Here is a 20,779-nt window from a genome sequence, read left to right on the forward strand (position 1 = left end):
CAAAAATAATTGCAAAATTTGTTGCAGAATAATCCCCCCCCCCACCCAGAGGTCACTCCACCAATTGAAGCAGGACAGGCTCCCTCTGATCACCTGACTAGTGATGAAATGTTTCGGCCGCACTGCAAGCTGGAAAAACCTGCAAAAGTCATTTTGTATGCTGTTAAAAATAAATATTTTGGCGAAAATCACAGAAGAATTAGAAAACCGTCACACACAGGTACAGACACTATATTATGAACTACACTAACTTTACAGCCCCTGTAGCATAAGTCAAATAAAGAAAATTTCTGGAATACCCCTTTAATCCTTACCAATCATAATCCATAACTGCGATGGTGAGGCTCACGTGGTCCATGTTTTCATTGGGAATGTCAAACACAAGCGCCTCATTATAGGTTGGGTTCAACGTGTTCTTCTTTATCGATGTTTTTCTCTTTTTCAGCCTCCGGCCCTCGCAGATGAGAGACGCTTTAACATATGGATCTTTAAGACAAAGAGGACAAACAAGAAAGCTTACTATAAATCACAAAGTGAGTTGAAGGTCAATAATATTAAGAATATATTTTCTTAAATGTAAAAGGCCTGACAGATGGAGCCCCGAGGTATTGACCCTCTCAGAATATATATGAGCCAATTGATTTGTAATATTCAAAATGTATTTTAGTGACAGAGCCAAAAAACTAATAACGTATTGATGAAGAAGAAGCAGAGAAGGAAAAGCATTGCTTAGATCTATATATCATGGAAGCAGTGAGAGTCTTCAAAGAAGCGGCTCATACAATACTTCATTAAGGACTCAACCCATTTTCACCTTAAAGGGATAAGATGCCTGATTGCGGGGGTCCCGCCGCTGGGGACCCCCGTGATCTTGCACGCAGCACCTCGTTAAAATCAGTCCCCGGAGCACGTCCGCTCCGGGTCTGATTACTGGTGATCACGGGGGCTGGAGCATTGTGATGTCACGGCTCCACCCCTGTGTGACGTCATGCTCCACCCCCTCAATGCAAGCCTATGGGAGGGGGCGTGACAGTTTTTTAACTACATTATTTTATTTAAAAAGTAGGAAAAGGGGGGTGATTCAAACTTTTAGTAGGGGGGGGCTTATTCACATGCATTCTCTTTTTAAACACTTTACAGGGGGCTATACCATGCAATCTGCCTGCATACACTGATCACTGCTATGCCATACCATAGCACTGATCAGTATTATCAGCGCTCAGCTGCTCCAGCCTGAGCAGGCATGGAGCAGTAGATCACCGATCGGACAACCAGGAGGCAAATGAGGACCCTCCTGTTGTCTAGTAAGCTGATCGGGGCATCATGATTCTGTTGCGATAGTCCCGATCAGCTCCGCTGAGCTACTGGGATAGTTTTACTTTCACTTATCGCGGCGTCTAAAGGGTTAATAACGGGCATCGGCCGATCGGCCTGGCTGACCATAGCAACCGGGACCCACAGGGTTTACCCGTTCTCTGCTCATGAGAACGGTTTAAACCCCGATAGCGGGACTCAGGAAGTGCAGATACGCCCTGAATCCTTAAGTACCAGGACATCAGGGCGTACTTGTACACCCTGTGTCGTTAAGGGGTTAAGAGGCCTTGCTGGAAGGGTGACTCTAACCCTTGACCCTCTGTCCATCCTTGGTCCTGTGATGTTCCTATTATATATTTGATCAATGTATATGCAGCTGTTACTGTATATTGCTTAGTATAATGCATCAATGTTTTCATACTCCATGTAGGCATCTCCACCATATACCATAATTTATTACAATATTAACATTTGCTATATGTATACTTAGGGGTTTAGCAGAATTTTAATTCTGGTTCCTTCCGCTTAAAGGGGTACAAATCAACTGGTGCCAGAAAGTTAAACAGATTTGTAAATGACTTCTATTTAAACTTCTCAATCCTTTCAGTACTTATAAGCAGCTGTATACTACAGAGGAAATTCTTTTCTTTTTGGTTTTCTTTTCTGTCTGTCCACAGTGCTCTCTGCTGACACCTCTGTCCATGCCAGGGACTGTTCAGAGCAGGAGAAAATCCCCATAGTGTAGAACAATACCACAGGATAGGGGATAAAATGTTTTTGCCCGGAATAATCCTTTAACTTTCTGGCACCAGTTTATTTAAAAAAAAAAAAAGTTTTCCACCGGGGAACCCCTTTAAATGAGACAATTCTTGGTAAAATGTCATCTCTATGAGGGAGATTCATTAAAACCTGCACAGAGGAAACCATAGCAACCAATCAGATCGCTTCTTTCATTTTTAACAAGGCCTCTGTAAAATGAAAGAAGCAATCTGATTGGTTGCTCTGGGCAACTGGGCAACTTTTCCTCCGGACGGGTTTTGATATGTTTACGCCTTTCTCAGTTTTGACCTAGTAAATTACGTAGGAAACTTTTTACCGTACCGGTTTGAAAATCCAATCAACTCTAATGAGAAGACTGATATGTCCTACTTATACTAAAACCATTTTGTTCCTTTCCCCTCCTGGTGTTTCCAATAAGACAAAAGGCTGGAGGAACACGAAGAACACAGTTTCACTCTTTTCAGATTATGATTAATACGAGTAAAATTCCGATCTTCATATCTGTTGTTGCGGCTGCAGACGCGGCAGCAATACTAAAGTGATGAAAATCAATTATTAATCACAGGCAGCTTCATGTCTACCAGACAGTTCAGAAATCTTCTGCCTACTTCCTCTTTAGTCGCTCTAGTGCTGATTGTTTAGGCCATGAAATATTTAGTATAGGTTAGTAAAAATAATCTTAAGCATACAGCAAGTTTTATTCTGTTGCATAACTATAATGCTGACACCAACTTTACTTAAAGGGAACATGTCATCACTTTAATGCTGCCCAAACTACAAAGGGGCTGTCCCCGATGCCTTCTGCCTGCACCACCAGGTAGACCACTCCTTTGGGTATAGGCAGAGATTTACCAAAAAAAGGGCTGGTGGAGTGAGGAAGAGGCATCTGGGACTGCACCGATGACTTGTGGTTTAGGCAGCATGAAAGTGATGACAGGTCCCCTTTAAATTAAGCCCATGTTTAAAAATCATAATCCATAACAGTATAGGGTCTGGAGGTGGATAGGGTTCACTCAGGTACAAGAACATAGGGGGTGATTTAGCAAGACCTTTGCAGAGGAAGAGTGGTGCAGTTGCCCATAACAACCAGTCAGATCGTTTCTTTCCTTGTTTTTAGAGGCCTTTTTAAAAATGAAAGAAGTGATCTCATTGGTTCCTTTGGGCAACTGTACCACTTATCCTCTACACAGGTTTTAATAAATCTCCCCCAAAGTACTTTTTAGTAGGGAATAACAAGCTGGTGGTTTTCTGCTGTGTAGCTTCTCCAAGGTAAGATACTGTTAAAGGGATACTCCGCCCCTAGATATCTTATCCCCTATCCCAGCGGCGGGACCCCCGTGATCTCCCTGCTGTACGATGCATTCATTCAGAGCGTCAGGTGCCAGCGCTGGAGGCTTGTGATGTCACAGCCACACCTCCTCAATGCAAATCTATAGGAGGGGGCGTGACGGCCTCCCATAGACTTGCATTGAGGGGGTGTGGCCATGACGTCACAAGCTTCTGGCATGACTGTGACGTCACGAGCCTCCGCCCTGCATCGCCAGTCATCCGGCACAGATCGAAGTTCGCTCCGTGCATCGGATGTCTGGGTTGCAGCAGCCGAGATTGCGGGGGTCCCCAGCGGCGGGACCCCCCGCGATCAGACATCTTATCCCCTATCATTTAGATAGGGGATAAGATGTCTAGGGGCGGAGTACCCCTTTAAGCAGATCTTTATTTCTTGCTACAGTTTTCTTTTAGGTGTCTGGGGGCCAGTCTCATTTTGACATAGAGGAAAGTCTACTCTATAGAGGCCACAGTGTAACCCACTGTGGATTGATGCTTCTTGCCTTTCATCCAGACCAGGTTGGAGTATTCTCACTTTTTCATTGGTACAAAACCTCCAATACTAGATGTACCAGCAATATAGGACACCGGGCGATATTTTCTATTCACTTGTACAGTAAATCTCAATTTATCTCCAAATATAAGCATGGTAAACAATGGTATTAAATAAACTTTGCAAGTAGAGAGTATAGATAAAGCACTCACCACGGCCAGAGGTTCAGCAACAAACTTGAGCTTTAATGCCAGACTTGAGCCGGTGAAACAGAGCAGACAGACACACAGGGAAGAATGGGTGGAACAGGTGAGACGGGGGCGTGACAAAGGGGTGGCAACCGGTTTCACGCACTGAGGCGCTTCCTCTGGCCCACGCGTGGGCCAGAGGAAGCGCCTCCGTGCGTGAAACCGGTTGCTTAAGTTTGTTGCTGTACCTCTGGCCGTGGTGAGTGCTTTATCTATACTCTCTACTTGCAAAGTTTGTGTCATTATACTGGACTTTCTTGATACGAGCACCGCCATCACCCGTAGCAACTATCTAGCAGACAGACACGACCATTAAGCTGTATTATACTCTTCTGAATATAGCTCTCTAGATGCATTCACAGTAGCGGTGCCAGACCTAATTTCTCACAACAATGGTATTAAAGGGTACCTGTCATCAAAAAAACTTTTGATATATTATAGATTAATGTATGCAGAATAATTTTCCAATAGCATGTTATTAAAAAATATGCTTCTTTATATTTAATTTTCCACTTTGAAAAAATGACCACTAGGGGTCTCCCTACCAGTCCTTTTTTTTTATAGATTTCAGACTCATGCAGGAGTCCTAAATCTCAGACTGCAGCCGGCACACAGACAAACTCACCACTGCTCACTGCCATGGAGCAGTGTTAAGCTTGTCTGTGTCCCGGCTGCAGTCTGAGATTTAGGACTCCAGCATGAGTCTGAAATCTATAAAAAAAAAAAAGGACTGGTAGGGAGACCCCTAGTGGTCATTTTTTCAAAGTGGAAAATTAAATAGAAAGAAGCATATTTTTTAATAACATGCTATTGGAAAGTTATTCTGCATACATTAATCTATAATATATCAAAAGTTTTTTTGATGAAAGGTACCCTTTAAATAACTCACCTGAGAAGCCAGTCAGATCCATTGCCTTCAGGTTCGATGCTTTGATGATGGTGACAGTAAGGCGGCCTGCAGTCGGGAGGTAACACAGCGAAAAGTTGATTTCACCCAAGTCGGCTTTCTCCTTAAAATGCAAAACAGACTTTGAATGTTTTTTTTGTCTTTACACACAAATTGAAAAACAGAAATATGGCCACTCATCCACCACTTGTACTATGATCTAGTTGCTTCTCAGCATAATATAAAAAACTAGCAGGTTGTTAGTGAACCTGTTGATCAAAACATACAAGCCCACTCGCCACGTCAAGGCCACCTGATAAGATTGGGTCCCTAAACTAACACTGGCGTAGTACCGGGGTGGTGACCACTGCTGCTGTGCCACCATGCCCACAGGAGGAATGACCCAGTGGCCAGGCAGTCCCACTGCTTCCCGACCAAGCCCCCAGCTCTAGGCCACACCACCCCACAGACAAAGCACCTCAGCAATAATGGCCACCACAGAGCACCACACCAATGTAAACACCTTTTTACAGCAAGAGGAAAAATTAAAGGGGTACTCCACTGGAAAACATTTTTTTATTTATTCAACTGGTGCCAGAAAGTTAAACAGATTTGTAAATTACCTCTATTTAAAAATCTTAATCCTTCCAGTACTTATCAGCTGCTGTATGCTACACAGAAAGTTCTTTTCTTTTTTATTCTCCTTTCTGTCTGACCACAGTGCTCTCTGCTGACATCTCTGTCCATTTTAGGAACTGTTCAGAGCAGGAACAAATCCCCATAGCACACCTATCCTACTCTGGACAATTCCTGACATGGACAGAGGTGTCAGCAGAGAGCACTTTGGTCAGACTGAAAAGAACAACTCATCTTCCTCTGTAGTATACAGCAGCTGATAAGTACTGGAAGGATTTAGATTTTTAAATATAAGTAACTTACAAATCTGTTTATCTTTCTGGCATCAGTTGATTAAAAAAAAAAATCCACTGGAGTACTCCTTTAAGGGAAAATATTCTGTCATGAAACCAGTTAAATGAAAACTAGTACATAAAGTCAAGACACTCGACTAGATGTCTCCACATCTCAATCAACATTCCCCAAGTAACTCTTATACTAAGGGTGGTCCTACATGCCACAGTTACCCATAAGTGGCAGCCCTCCACTACAAATGAAGTACAGATAAAGGAAAGAAAAAGTACAAGGCAGTATGTGGTGACTAGAGATGAGCGAACTTACAGTAAATTTGATTCGTCACAAACTTCTCGGCTCGGCAGTTGATGACTTTTCCTTCATAAATTAGTTCAGCTTTCAGGTGCTCTGGTGGGCTGGAAAAGGTGGATACAGTCCTAGGAGACTCTTTCCTAGGAATGTATCCACCTTTTCCAGCCCACCAGAGCACCTGACGGCTGAACTAATTTATGCAGGATAAGTCATCAACTGCCGAGCCGAGAAGTTCGTGACGAATCGAATTTACTGTAAGTCCGCTCATCTCTAGTGGTGACGGTCACGTGTAGCATCAGTCTAAGTCTGTCTTTCCAAGGTTCTCAGTAAAGCCTTCTTCTACCTTTGAGTCTTTTATAAATAAAAATAGTCAAAACATGGTAGTGTTTACAGCACAGCTCCAATTTTCAACTTAGTTTCACACTAAAGGACTTTGAGGGGGCTTTATACTTTTCTAAATCAACATCAAGGATCAGGCACCAGGCTACTGTTGTCATCTCTAGGACTCTTCGACCCTCTAAGGTGTATAGGGGCCTTCTCACTATCCCCTAAAAGACAATATCAGGAGATAGAAGTATTGGGCATGTTGGATTGAGACCTGGTAGCCGATTCTCTCCTTTCTCCCCATTGACAACCCATGAACATTTGGCCCAGCTGAATGTCCGTGTCTATGGTGGGAATGGGAGAGAAAGCTACCCATAAACCTTCAACGACAAGTACTGAAGGTGTGTGGGCACCTTAAGCCAACCGTACAACTTAGACAACTGTTGGCCAACCCAAACGTTATCCCTCCCAACAATCCATTAACGTCAGTGGTCTCAAACTGTGGCCATCCAGGTATTGCAAAACTTCAACTCCCAGCATGCCCGGGTATGCTGGGAGTTGAAGTTTTGTAACATCTTGAGGGTCTGATAGCACTGATCTATAGGCATACTTGGATTAGCTGATTTGTTCTAGTGCAGAATAAGTCACCAATAGATATTCATCTGCTTGAGTAAAGAATCAATTCAACATATCTAAATCCAACATACCCAAACTTCCACTAACTTTATTTTCTACTGGATATCTCCGTTGTATGTATGTCGTGGCCATTAAAGGGGTGCTCCAGCGAAGGTAGGAAAAATTAAAAATGCCCCAAAGCCACTGTTGTCTCCTAAATATAATTTTTTCCTAGCCTGCAGCCCAGACTACAACTCACAGCAGTCAGTGCAGCTCTGTGTAATGGCTGCCAGCCAATAGCTTTTACTATCTGTGTGCATGCTGTGTTGTTGTAAACACACTGTACATGTCTTTTAAACTATCCTTCCCCCACCCTCCAGCAATAAATCATGCTATGCTCTGAATGGCAGCAGTCAGTGATTAGATCTACAACCAGCAAAGAGCAGCATTATGTGTGGAGGAGACTTCTTTGCCGGCAAGATCCTCACATAGGGAGAGTGAGGAGGAGAGGAGATGTGGCTGTGAAAACAGAAATCACATGGTGTTTGTCTTCCAGGAGGGTGGGGGCTAGTCTCATTGAGGGGTTTGCAAAGAGACAAGCAGGATCTGAGAATGACGTCTTTCTCTCACTCCCTGCATTTAAGTGACAGCTGAAAGAGGGAAACTGCTCTATATATCTAATGAATGATATTTAGACAAATAAAAAGATTGGTGAGAGGGAAAGGATGGGCTATGGGTTTAGTTCCCCAGAGTACCCCTTTAACCATTTAATCAGTGCCCAAAACTGGCCTAGAAATAGTGATACATTGAAATAACAGAGCCGGGCTCATACTGGTTCTTCTATGAGAATACTAGATGTTCTGGTGAATGGACCTTCTCCTGAGCCTACCAATAAGAATACCCATCACCGTCATGGCACCAGTCATTGCTCTGGGTGCTTGCAATGTTACTTTGTGCCAGTTTAGTAAACCAGCTAGTCATTCCTTGGCATGAAAGATTCACTGTTTGTAAAAGAACATACATTAAACGGTTTTGTTTTCCCTGTCTGTTTCCGTATCTGTAGCCAGTGTTCCTGTCTGTGTTCAACCATGTCCCCATTCCAACCTGATAAATATGTATGTCTTGTCACAGCCAGCGATCTGTGGCGCTACAAATCCATTTGTGATGTGAAACAAAAAGCGCAGAACAGACTAGTCTCACCAGACACAACCCCACAACCAGACGTAAGCAGGTGAAAAACAGCACAATGCCACAACAATACATCCAGAAATACTAATGCACATGCTCTCAAGAGGGAACCTGCCCAGACTATTCTCCTTTAATGAAGTCGCTTATCCATTTTATTTATAAACGGAGAATAAGGATAGGAGGATGGTATGGAGCAGAAATCCAGTGGTATTTTACACTATAAATGCCAGAAACACACGGCTGATTAACTAATTAAAGGGGCACTCCGGTGGAAAACTTTTTTTTTTTCTTAAATCAACTGGTGCCAGAAAGTTAAACAGATTGGTAAATTACTTCTATTTAAAAATCTTAATCCTTCCAGTACTTATTAGCTGCTGAATACTACAGAGGAAATTCTTTTTTTGGGGAACATAGAGTTCTCTGCTGACATCACGAGCACAGGGCTCTCTGCTGACACCTCTGTCCATTTTAAGAACTGTCCAGAGTAGGAGAAAATCCCCATAGAAAACATATGCTGCTCTGGACAGTTCCTAAAATGGACAGAGATGTCAGCAGAGAGCACTGTGGTCATGATGTCAGCAGAGAGCACTGTGGTCATGAAGTCAGCAGAGAGCTCTGTGTTCCAAAAAGAAAATAATTTCTTCTGTAGTATTCAGCAGCTAATAGGTACTGTAAGGATTAAGATTTTTTAATAGAAGTAATTTACAAATTTGTTTAACTTTCTGGCACCAGTTGATTTAAAAAAAAAAAAAAAAAAAAAGTTTTCCACCGGAGTACCCCTAAAGGGGTTATCCAGGAAAAAACTTTTTTTTATATATCAATTGGCTCCAGAAAGTTAAACTGATTTGTAAATTACTTCTATAAATTTATTTTTTAATCCTTTCAGTACTTATGAGCTTCTGAAGTTTAGGTTGTTCTTTTCTGTCTAAGTGCTCTCTGATGACACCTGTCTCGGGAAACACCCAGTTTAGAAGCAAATCCCCATAGCAAACCTCTTCTAAACTAGGCGTTTCCCGAGACAGGTGTCATCAGAGAGCACTTAGACAGAAAAGAACAACCTAAACTTCAGAAGCTCATAAGTACTGAAAGGATTAAGATTTTTTTAATAGATGTAATTTACAAATTTGTTTATCTTTCTGGAGCCAGTTGATATATATAAAAAAGTTTTTTCCAGGAATACCCCTTTAAGTATCATGAGGAACACTGTAGCAAAACTGCAGCAAAGATATAGGAATATATATATAGGAAGTGTCATTTTGGCTGCTTTAGCGCAAAATTTGCAATACGACTATCTCAAGGCCGCACCAAATCTGACACAAGTGCCAATTACTTACATAGCAGAGTCAGCCTTTATTATGGTGCTCCCAGGACACATGGGCCTAGTGTTTAATCCCCCCTTTATTTGACCCTTGGCCCTTTTCCCCACTACCTTTTTTGCTAACAGTGCAGTTTCTCTGGAGATGGAAAATCTAAAATAAAAATACAAATTTGCTCCTGGTTTATTGCTCAATTTATTGGTTCATTCACCAAGAGAGAGGGCTGAGCTGCAGTACCAGGTACAGCCCATGGGCTGGAGTAGAGGGATTTCTGGAAAATAGGATTTATTTTATCTAATTTTATTAAAGGGGTACTCCGCTGCTCAGCGTTTGGAACAAACTGCTCCGAACACTGGTGTCGGGAGCTTGTGACGTCATAGCTCCGCCCTCATGATGTCACAATCCGCCCCCTAAATGCAAGTCTATGGGAGGGGGCGTAGCAGCCGTCACACCCCCTCCATAGACTTGAGGGGGCGGACGTGACATCAGAGCATTGAGGGGGCGGACGTGACATCATGAGGGGGCGGGGCTATGACGTCACGGGCTCCCGGCTCCAGCTTTCGGAACAGTTTGTTCCAAACGCTGAGCAGCGGAGTACCCCTTTAAGCCCCTTTAAATTGATAATATACAATTTGATTTTTAGGCTCATCTGGGCCATGAAACTCAATTTTACACATCCAAGGTCTTATGAATTGTCTTAAAGGGAATTTGTCATCAGAAAATGACCCATTGTTTAAATCATGTTTTTATATTTACCATATTTTTAAAGAATTTTTGGTAAAGTTTCCATTTTATTAACTATATTTTAAAATAATCAAAATTCTTGCAGTTTCCATTTTGGCCACTAGGGATAAAACTAAGCTTTCTGTTCCATACAGATCATTTCCCAGGAATGCCTTTCTTCTAAACACAGACAGGAATACAGTGAAAGGTGACACCAGAAGAGAGATAACACTGGATCCACCACCATTCACAGCAGAGATCAGCCTCCCTCTATCTGTGTAATGACCTCTAAAAAGGTCACAGAGAATGCCCAGTATCATTTTCAATTCATCTGAATGGGACAGGTCCTGTCTATTGTTGTCCATGATCATGGGTCCTGCTGTAAAGCATATCTCTAAGTGCTGTTAAAAAAAAGTTCAAGTCCCCATAATAATGTAAAATAAATAAATAAAATACAAAAATAGAAACAGATCAAAAAACAGAACATGTTTCAGTATTTGGATATAAATCAGGCACAAATCCTAGGTAATACATTCACCATTCACACTACATATTTTCCTAGCGGAAATCCTCTCCGGAGTTCTGCTGCAGAAAATAAGGTGCAGCAGCCTCCTATTGTTTTCAATAGGATTTCACTGCACCATTCACACTACGGAATTTCAGCAGCAGACTTTCCGCTGTAGAAATACAGGACTCCAGACTTCACTGAAAGAAGAAACATGTTTATTCATTTGGATTAATGCACTTGGAAATGCACTGCCGTCTATGGAGACAATGCATTTTCTACTGGTCTTAGCTTGTTTTGCCAGTGCCTGCTCCAGAAGGAATCATTGCCTGGAATATCTCTGGGCGGAGAATCCATAGTGTGAATGAGTCCTGTACATGTACAGGAAGTTCAGTATAATGTATCCTAAAGAAGTAAAGGGAGTAATTGTTTTTCTTTTTTAGGATTAGCTAAAGTAATGTTTCCATGCCAAATCTGTTTTGTGACAAAACATTTTCATAATACATTTTTTTATTACCATAATTCATAAATGAGTTATTACAGCATGACAATGGGAAACTGGGTAAATACCATCTAACAACCAAACCCCTTTGATCCCAAAGGGACCCCCTTTTTTTAAACGTCAATTCTAGAGATGAGCGAACTTACAGTAAATTTGATTCGTCACGAACTTCTCGACTCGGCAGTTGATGACTTTATCCTGCATAAATTAGTTCAGCTTTCAGGTGCTCCGGTGGGCTGGAAAAGGTGGATACAGTCCTAGGAAAGAGTCTCCTAGGACTGTATCCACCTTTTCCAGCCCACCGGAGCACCTGAAAGCTGAACTAATTTATGCAGGAAAAGTCATCAACTGCCGAGCCGAGAAGTTCTTGACGAATCAAATTTACTGTAAGTTCGCTCATCTCTAGTCAATTCCTTATCAATACTACGTAAAAAGTTATCATTTCCTCCCAAAAAAATTTTAAAATAGACCAACCCTGTATACTTCTCAACTAGTAATTCAGTATAAGTGCGTTTGCAATGCGCTCATTTGTACATTGTAAACATATTTTTAAGAACACTTAAAATTAGCTACCCCTACATGTTTCATGCCCCCAGTTACGTCACCAGGGGGTTGGGGCTTCTTGATCCGTAGACCATACACCCTATGATGACGTGGCTGAATAGAAATATATGAACAGTTATTTCTGAGTCACTCACTCACCATTATCATTGGTGCAGCATTGCTTAGTGAGTATATTATGTTTAATACATATGTTTATTTTTTTTCATCTCCTATTTCTCAATTAAATTCAATAAAGCGCTTTCAGCATTCTTCTGAGTGGATGTGACATGCATCATTGCTTACGCTGGTTTATGAACAAAATGTTTAATCTGCAGTGAAGACTGACACCCATAGGAAAAAGTGAAAAGGGAAACTAACTGCAGACTCAAAATCGGTTTAATAGAACTACAGAGCAGCGGGCACTGCCATGGCTGCCATCATAAACCAGCATCTGCCACATATGGAAGATAACTCAAGATAACTCCGAAGCAGCTGAAGGGAGCAGTACGTCTTATGTTGTGCCTTTCCTTTTAGTCCTGCACTCCTGGCAACAGACAAGAAGAGGTTTCATGTGTAAGAGTCTAATAAAATAGGCACCTGGGTAAGGTGATACATTATACATGACTGGGTATAAATATTTCAGCTGCACTAACCGTAGGTAGAAGAAAAGAATGAAGGTAAGAAGAAGTCTAAATGAACGGGCGGCTGGTGATAATGGGCGATCTGCACTTGCTGTGAGAATCTTGAAGACGGATACGATTGTATATAGAGACATTAGTGTTCTTATAGTGGGCGTTAAATTACCCAACATTATACTTCAGGGAGAAAATACGCACATCAGCCTCTTATGCTTTGTATGCACACGCATTTCAGGACAAATTGCATAGGAGACCAGGTAGAGTTCAAGCAGATGTTACCCTGGTTGGATGTGCACTAAAACAGTGAAGCTGTCATACAGGTTCAATACAATACACCACAAATTATTGCCTACACAGAAGTCATAGGGGGCCCCATAGCAAACCTCAGAAGGGGCCCACTCCCCCCCATAGACTAATCTGGAAAGACAAAAAAACACTAGTAGGTGCTCCCCTAGTGAGGACCGTTTGTTAAAAATAATCAGGATAAGGGGAAAGACGGATCCTTACCCTTAAGTGTTGCACTGAGAGCACAACACCTACAGTAGCGTTTGGATCAAAGGAGAGGCTGGACCACTGTCACGAGGAACTTCCCGGGGTGACGTCAGTCTATCCGGTGGAAGTACAATGCAGAAATTTTGGAAATGGGTTCCTCTCGATAAAGGCGCTGGTCCCCAAATGTGGTGTAAAGGTTTTATTAGAGCAACGCGTTTCAACCCCAGACGTGGATCTTCATCAGGCATGTTGCCAGATGAAGATCCCCGTCCGGGGTCGAAACGCGTTGCTCTATTAAAACCTTTACACCACATTTGGGGACCAGCGCCTTTATTGAGAGGAACCCTTTTCCAAAATTTCGGCATTACACTCCCCTCATAGAGACCTACCCCAAATTTATTAGGTCTTTTTAAAGGGGTTATCCAGGAAAAAAACTTTTTTTTATATATATGTCAACTGGCTCCAGAAAGTTAAACAGATTTGTAAATTACTTCTATTAAAAAATCTTAATCCTTCCAGTACTTTTTAGGGGCTTTATACTACAGAGGAAATGCTTTTCTTTTTGGATTTCTCTTCTGTGACGACCACAGTGCTCTCTGCTGACCTCTGCTGTCCATTTTAGGAACTGTCAAGAGCAGCATATGTTTGCTATGGGGATTTTCTCCTGCTCTGGATAGTTCCTAAAATGGACAGCAGAGAGCACTTTGGCCGTGACAGAAGAGAAATCCAAAAAGAAAAGCATTTCCTTTGTAGTATACAGCCCATAAAAAGTACTGGAAGGATTAAGATTTTTTAATAGAAGTGATTTACAAATCTGTTTACCTTTCTGGCACCAGTTGATTTAAAAAAAAAAAAAAAAAACAGTTTCCATGAGAGTACCCCATTAAGTAGCTGGTCAGTCCTTCAAGCTATTCAATTAACATCCCTTTTTTTTGCCTGAAAGCCTGTCCTGATTTATTCCATATTATTTTCTATATACACTACTCTAATACACTACACTACACTAATCCTGGATGCCAAAAAAAAGTAGGCTTTTCTGCTAAATTCATTGTGGGTTCAGCAATGGAAGCCTAGACTTATTGCTTGCATGGTCTCACACACACACACACACACACACACACACACATATATATATATATATATATATATATATATATATATATATATATATATATATATACTTAGGCACAGTGTACAACAATACATACTCACCCACTAAGCTATTATACAGGACAGTTCAGACCAGTGGTGTAGCTTAGGTTGGCAGTACCCAGGGCAAGTCAAAGTATGTGTATACAGGCCAGCACCAGGGTGCACGCAGGGTTGGGGTTTAAATGGGCACTCATTAAAATTTTTTTGCTATTGCCCTCCTTATGGTAAATAAAAACATATTTCTAATATACTTTGTTTTAAAAAAAATGAAGTTTTCTATGTTTTATTTGTGCTTAAAAAAGCTCCAGAGCACATTTTCCCCCATCTTATACACAGACTTTGGACCGAAGTCGAAGCACAGAAAGTGCAGCCTGGAGTGCTGAGGGGGGGGGGGGGGGGTGTCCAGCCTCACCCAATCATAGCTCCTCTCACACTTAACTGCCAAATGCTGTTGGTTGGACACACCCCCCTGTGCTCTTGAGCTTTTATAAGCACAAATAAAACATAGAAAACTTCATTTTTTTTTAAACAAAGTATATTAGAAATATTTTTTATTTACCATAAGGAGTGCAATAGCAAAAATTTGTTTTAATGAGAGTGACCATTAAAAATAAATAAATAAATTCCTCTGCATCAGGACGACATCATACAGTTATAAAATAACAACCACGGTACATAGACCAATATCACCAATAACCTCACTATACAATGGACAAATCTTTCTGCCACACCGTGACCACAACCATTACACAACACATAGTGACTGGATAATACCAATACTGATACTGAATATAAGGCACTGTGCACAGAACAATACCCCATACAGTTCCCATATATTGGCAATCCCCAGCTCTACACAGGCTTTGCAGGCTCTATAAGTGATTGCAGTGCAGTTACATTCATTGACTCACAGGTGACATTTTATTTGATTTGTTACCTTTACTTTTCTACTCTGTCTAGTTCAGACATATTCCAATTATTCCAGACAAATATCCTATGTTCCACACTTTTCCAGCACATTTTTCCTACACTTAGTATGAGTGAGTACGTAAGTAGGATGGTTGGGGCAGGGGGATTGGGTGGGGATAGTTAGGTAGGTCCTTCATTAGTAGATGCCTCCAGTAGGTATCGAATCCCCCTCCTCATTAAGTAGATGCACACAGTTTTCTGCAGATACTACCACTACCAGTAGGTAGATTATTTCCCCTCAATTTAGGTAGAAGCCCCCAGTAGGTACATCATTTCCCTTCATTTAGATTCCAATAGTAGGTAGATAATTACCCCTCCATTTGGTAAAGGCCTCCAGGTAGGTAAATATCCCAACCACACACCCCAATTAGACGGAAGCCCCCAATAGGAAGAAAATGCCCCCCCTTTATTTGGTACAAGCCCTCAGTAGGTAGGTAATTTCCCTATTAGGAAGAAGCCCCCAGTAAGTAGATAATTCTGCCCCCCATTAGGTAGAATCTCCCAGAGGCATATAACTACTCATTTTGTAGAAACCCCCAGTAGGTTGGTAATTTCCTATAAGGTAGAAGCCCCCCACTAGGTAAATAATTTCCCCATTAGGTAGAAGCCCCCAGTAGATAGAAACCATCAATATCCCTGTAGTCTATGAGATGCATAAGATTTTTAGAATCACACAATTTACAAAAAATACTACTTACCCAAACATAACAGCTCTTAAGTCTTGACACTAGGTGTCTCTCTTTTCTGCAATCTACTGTCCATTGCCTATCGTCAGGGGAAATCCATCTCTAGTTACAGAAAGACCCAAGACAAATAGGGAAGTGGTTGCACGGCCAAGGCATGTGCTCTGTGCAGGAGTGAAAGGGGAAGAGCCTGGGCTGCATCTGTGAATGTCCAGGGGATCTGTACTGTCCATACAAGGTAAATCAAGGCTTCCCTCTAATCTCAGCAGCAGCGCTTAGTTTAACCCTTTTCTTGCTTTACAGCTGTATCATTCTTTTCTACTGGCTGCAGGACCTGCCAATTCAAACAGTCATAAGCCACAATGATGTCTTGTCTTGGCCAGCGATTGCCTAAGCAGCCAGGACCTGCACCCAGCAACTGTCACGGAATCAGGAAGAAGAGAGAAGAGGAAAAGTCGCCCCGTTGTCTATAGCAACCAATCAGATCGCTTCTTTCATATTTAAAAGCACTCTGAAAAATGAAAGAAGCGATCTGATTGGTTGCTCTGGGCAATCAGGCCACTTTTCCTCTGCACAGGTTTTGATAAATCTCCCCCTATATTTTTTTTTAATAAAAGGCTGAAACACCCTTTTAAATTAGGTTTTGTGGATGGTATTTTACGTGGGGTATTGTAGTTGGTGCCATCAGTTATTTTAAGTGGCGAGGCACGGAACCTATCCAAATGTTTACATACTGTGCTCCCCCTGGAGGTGACTGCAGGCAGCACAGGCCAGCAGGGGAAATAGTTCAGTGCGGTATCTCCTACCACAGGCTCCATAGCAGTCACAGATTTCTGCTCATTCCTTCTCTTTTTCTTTTATTTCAGACACTTATCTCAAGGACTTATGGGAAATCATCAGTATACACAAATATATATTTATATACCCCTCATGTAAAAATCAAAAGCATCAAAAATAGTCAATGTGCTGAAATATTAAACACATCTAAAACAGAGCCGCAATGTGGTGCAGTGCAACAAGCAGCCGTACCGGGAGGCGCCATCTCTTCTTTATAATTGTGAGATATGTTTATTTTTCTTGTCTTTTGTCTCCGGGATGATAATCCGAAGCGGCAGACCTCCCCGAGACGGAGAACGCAGCCGTGTACCAATAGCGACGCTCCCTCGGCAGTTTCCTAGATAAAAAGTTTTCTTCCTTCTCCGAAAACCGGCAGCATACAAATCAGCCTCGGTGTAACTAAGGATTTTTTTGTGACTGTATTCCCATCGAGAAGGCGGGTGAAAAAGAACGGAAACAGTATAAGGATTTATTAACACTTTCTCTACTTTCAGGTTGCATCTCACTGACTATTCCAAGAGGTTTTTCATATACAGGATACTGCAGTAAACTCACTTATTGCAACCATGCAGTGCATTCTCCACATGCAGCATAAGCCCATGCCTATATACTGAAATGTAACTGGATTGTCTGACACCCAGTGCCCCAAATAATTCCACCTCTGGTGCCCTGCATAGTATGAGTGAATAGGTAAGTGGGTTGTTGGGGTGGGGAAGGTAGGGGGATTGGGTGGGGGTGGGTAGGTAGGTCCCCAGTAATATCCCCCATTAGGTTGTCCAGTTTGCCTGGACTGTCTGGAAATGCTGAGAGTTGTAGTTTTGCAACATCTGGAAGGGCTACAGTTTGGAGACCACTGCACAGTGGTCTCCAAACTGTGACCTTCCAGATGTTACAAAACTACAACTCCCAGCATGCCCAGACAGCCAAAGGCTGTCTGGGCATGCTGGGAGTTGTAGTTTTGAAACTCCTAGAAGTAGCAGTGAAGATCACTTTACAGCAATCTTCACTGCTGCCTCTGGCAACGCCGCCTCTGCCTTTACTTGACTGCCGCCTCCTTTCTGCTGCTGGTCCCAGGTCCCTGCGTGATCTCAGGTAACTGCCGCCGGTCCCCCCCGAATCAACGGCCTCAGCAGCCGTTACCACCATTTTCCCCCGCTCTGCCCGGACTTCCAGGGCAGACAGAGCGGGGGATCTGAACTTTCACCCCCCGCCCCTGCCCTGCGATTCGCGTATCCTTCAGGATGATCGGGGGTGTCTCTGACAGCTTGGATCATCCCTATTTTCCGGCCGATCTGGTCACCAAAGACCCGATGAGCCCGGAATCGCCGCAAATCACCGATCTGAATTGATCTGCAATTTGCGGCAATTGGCGACATGGGGGGGGGGGGCAGCAGGCATCCTAGTCCGATCCCCACTTGGTGCGTGGCAGGGACTGGAATTCCCACGGGCGTACAGGCCCTGGGTCCCTAATTTTGAGGGGAAATTAAAAATAATATTTTGCTGCTTTTGGGTTGGGGGTATAATCTTTAAGCAGTACACTACACTTTACATTAAAAAGTCTATATTTTCTATATGCTGTAGGTCAATATGATTAAAATGATACCCATGGTTACATGTTGGGGGGAGGCAAACCTTCAGCTGTTGCAAAACTACAACTCCCAGCATGCCCTTTGGTTGTCCGTGCATGATGGAGGTTGTAGTTATGCAACAGCTGGAGGCACACTGGTTTCCTCCAGCTGTTTGTCTCTGTCTGACCATGAGTTCCTGACATGGACAGAGGTGTCAGCAGAGAGCACTGTGATCAGACAGAAAAGAAATACAAAAAGAAAAGAACTTCCTCTGGAGCATACAGCAGCTGATATGTACTGGAAAGGTTAAGATTTTTAAATCAAAGTCATTTATAAATCTGTTTAACTTTCTGGCATGAGTTGATTACATTTTTTTTTTTTTTTTCCACTGGCGTACCCCTTTAAGATCTAAGCAATTAAAGGAATACTCCGCCCCTAGACATCTTATCCCCTATCCAAAGGATAGGGGATAAGATGTCAGATTGCTGGGGTCCCACTGCTGGGGACCCCGGGGATCGCTGCTGCAGCACCCCGCTATCATTACTGCACAGAGCGAGATCGCTCTGCACGTAATGACGGGCGATACAGGGGCCGGAGCAGCGTGACGTCATGGCTCCGCCCCTCGTGATGTCACGGCCCGCCCCCGTCAATACAAGTCTATGGGAAGGGGGAGTGGCGGTCGTCATGCCCCCTGCCATAGACTTGCATTAAGGGGACGGGCCGTGATGTCATGAGGGGCGGAGCCGTGACGTCACGCTGCTCCGGCCCCTGTATCGCCCGTCATTACGCACAGAGCGAACTCGCTATGTGCAGTAATGATAGCGCAGTGCCACAGCGGCGATCCCCGGGGTCCCCAGCAGCAGGACCGCGGCGATCTGACATCTTATCCCCTATCCTTTGGATAGGGGATAAGATGCCAGGGGCAGAGTACCCCTTAAAATGGCTAGAATCTGAGTTATCTCTGGCTGCTGCAGCAGTGTACGCAGTAACATAATGCGCATGAACCCGGGGGCAGATGTTACTGTCACCACTCTCTATGGGGCCTCCCAAAATAGCTCTGTAATACAGTCTCCTCATCAAGACGAGCGTTTTATGTCAGCAAATAATTTTGCAGCTTTCCAATTTTGGGAAAATTAAGAAAATGAAGAAGATTTGATTGACGCGCTTTAACAAACCTCCGCACATCCCGTCCCGTGATTCACCGTGTGACTTCGGCACGTAATGAGATGAAAATATTCAGAGTGCAAACAGATTAATTTGCACATCAATTACGGCAGGTAATTTATGCGCTACTCCACATTTTATCATTGGAGACTGTATTCCAGAATGTGTAGTCAGCGCATCATGTTGGTAGAGGTGATGGGGGGACAAATGTAGATAAATCTGAAACAAACATGTTCTGTCCCAAAAAACAAACAAACATTTTAGGCTGGGATATGCTGATTTGCATGTGATGTGCATATCATTATACCGCAGGTACCGTGTCCTTAATGCCTGAAGTGACATGAAGAAGAGTATATGTCACCTTGAAATAACAGGCTTGGAGGAGCTCATCTCCTTTCATGTGACAAATAACAAAGAGTTTGTGATGCAAAACACCTTTAGACACTAAAACCTGAGAGAGAAGAAGCTTATGGCGTCATATAAGTCATCTTTCACGCCTCACGGATCTGGATTGAAGGGGAAGAGAAGGAAACTTCCAATAAAGGGAGCAATAAGAGAGAAAAAAAAGCAACTAAAAAACAACAGCTCATTATGCAGAATAGAACTAAATATCAGGAAATAGAATAAATCAATACAAAAACATATTTAAAGGGGCACTCCACTGGCAAACATTTTTTCTTCAATCAACTGGTGCCAGAAAGTTAAACAGATTTGTAAATTACTTCTATTAAAAAATCTCAATCCTTCCAGTAGTTATCAGCTGCCGTATGATCCACAGGAAGTTGTTTTCTTTTTGAATTTCCTTTCTGCCTGACCACAGTGCTCTCTGCTGACACCTCTGTCCATTTTAGGAACGGTCCAGAGTAGGAGCAAAGGCCCATAGAAAACCTCTCCTGCTCTTGACAGTTCCTTAAATGGACAGAGGTGTCAGCAGAGAGCACTGTGGTCAGGCAGAAAGGAAATTCTAAAAGAAAATAACTACCTGTGGATCATAACAGCAACTGTTAAATACTGTTAGGATTAATATTTTTTAATAGAAGTGATTTACAAATCTGTTTAACTTTCTGGCACCAGTTGATTTAAAAAAAAAAATGTTTTCCAGTGGAGTACCGCTTTAAAGGGGGTACTCCGCTGCACCAGCGTTCGGAACATTTTGTTCCGAACGATTGGAGCGGGCGGCGGGGTCATGATGTCACGGTCACGCCCCTAAGGGGCGTGACCGTGATGTCACGACCCCGCCGCCCAGTCGAAGCATTCGTAACAAAATGTTCCGAACGCTGGGCCAGCAGAGT

The 20,779-nt window shown here is 42.7% G+C and overlaps 1 protein-coding gene across 5 annotated transcripts in view; it reads right to left on the reverse strand.

Moving 5' to 3' along the window:
- SYT3 (synaptotagmin 3) overlaps positions 1–20,779 on the reverse strand; it is a 223,479-nt gene that overhangs the window by 29,197 nt on the left and 173,503 nt on the right. For all 5 annotated transcript variants that reach the window (XM_056541858.1, XM_056541857.1, XM_056541860.1 and 2 more), the window contains 2 exons: positions 5,051–5,171; positions 315–486 (listed from right to left, as the gene is read on the reverse strand). In XM_056541858.1, the coding sequence (XP_056397833.1) occupies positions 315–486; positions 5,051–5,171 (293 nt within the window). The remainder of the gene's footprint in view (positions 1–314; positions 487–5,050; positions 5,172–20,779) is intronic.

This window comes from Hyla sarda, chromosome 10 (genome assembly GCF_029499605.1).
Source record: "Hyla sarda isolate aHylSar1 chromosome 10, aHylSar1.hap1, whole genome shotgun sequence".
Classification (NCBI taxonomy): Eukaryota; Metazoa; Chordata; class Amphibia; order Anura; family Hylidae; genus Hyla; species Hyla sarda.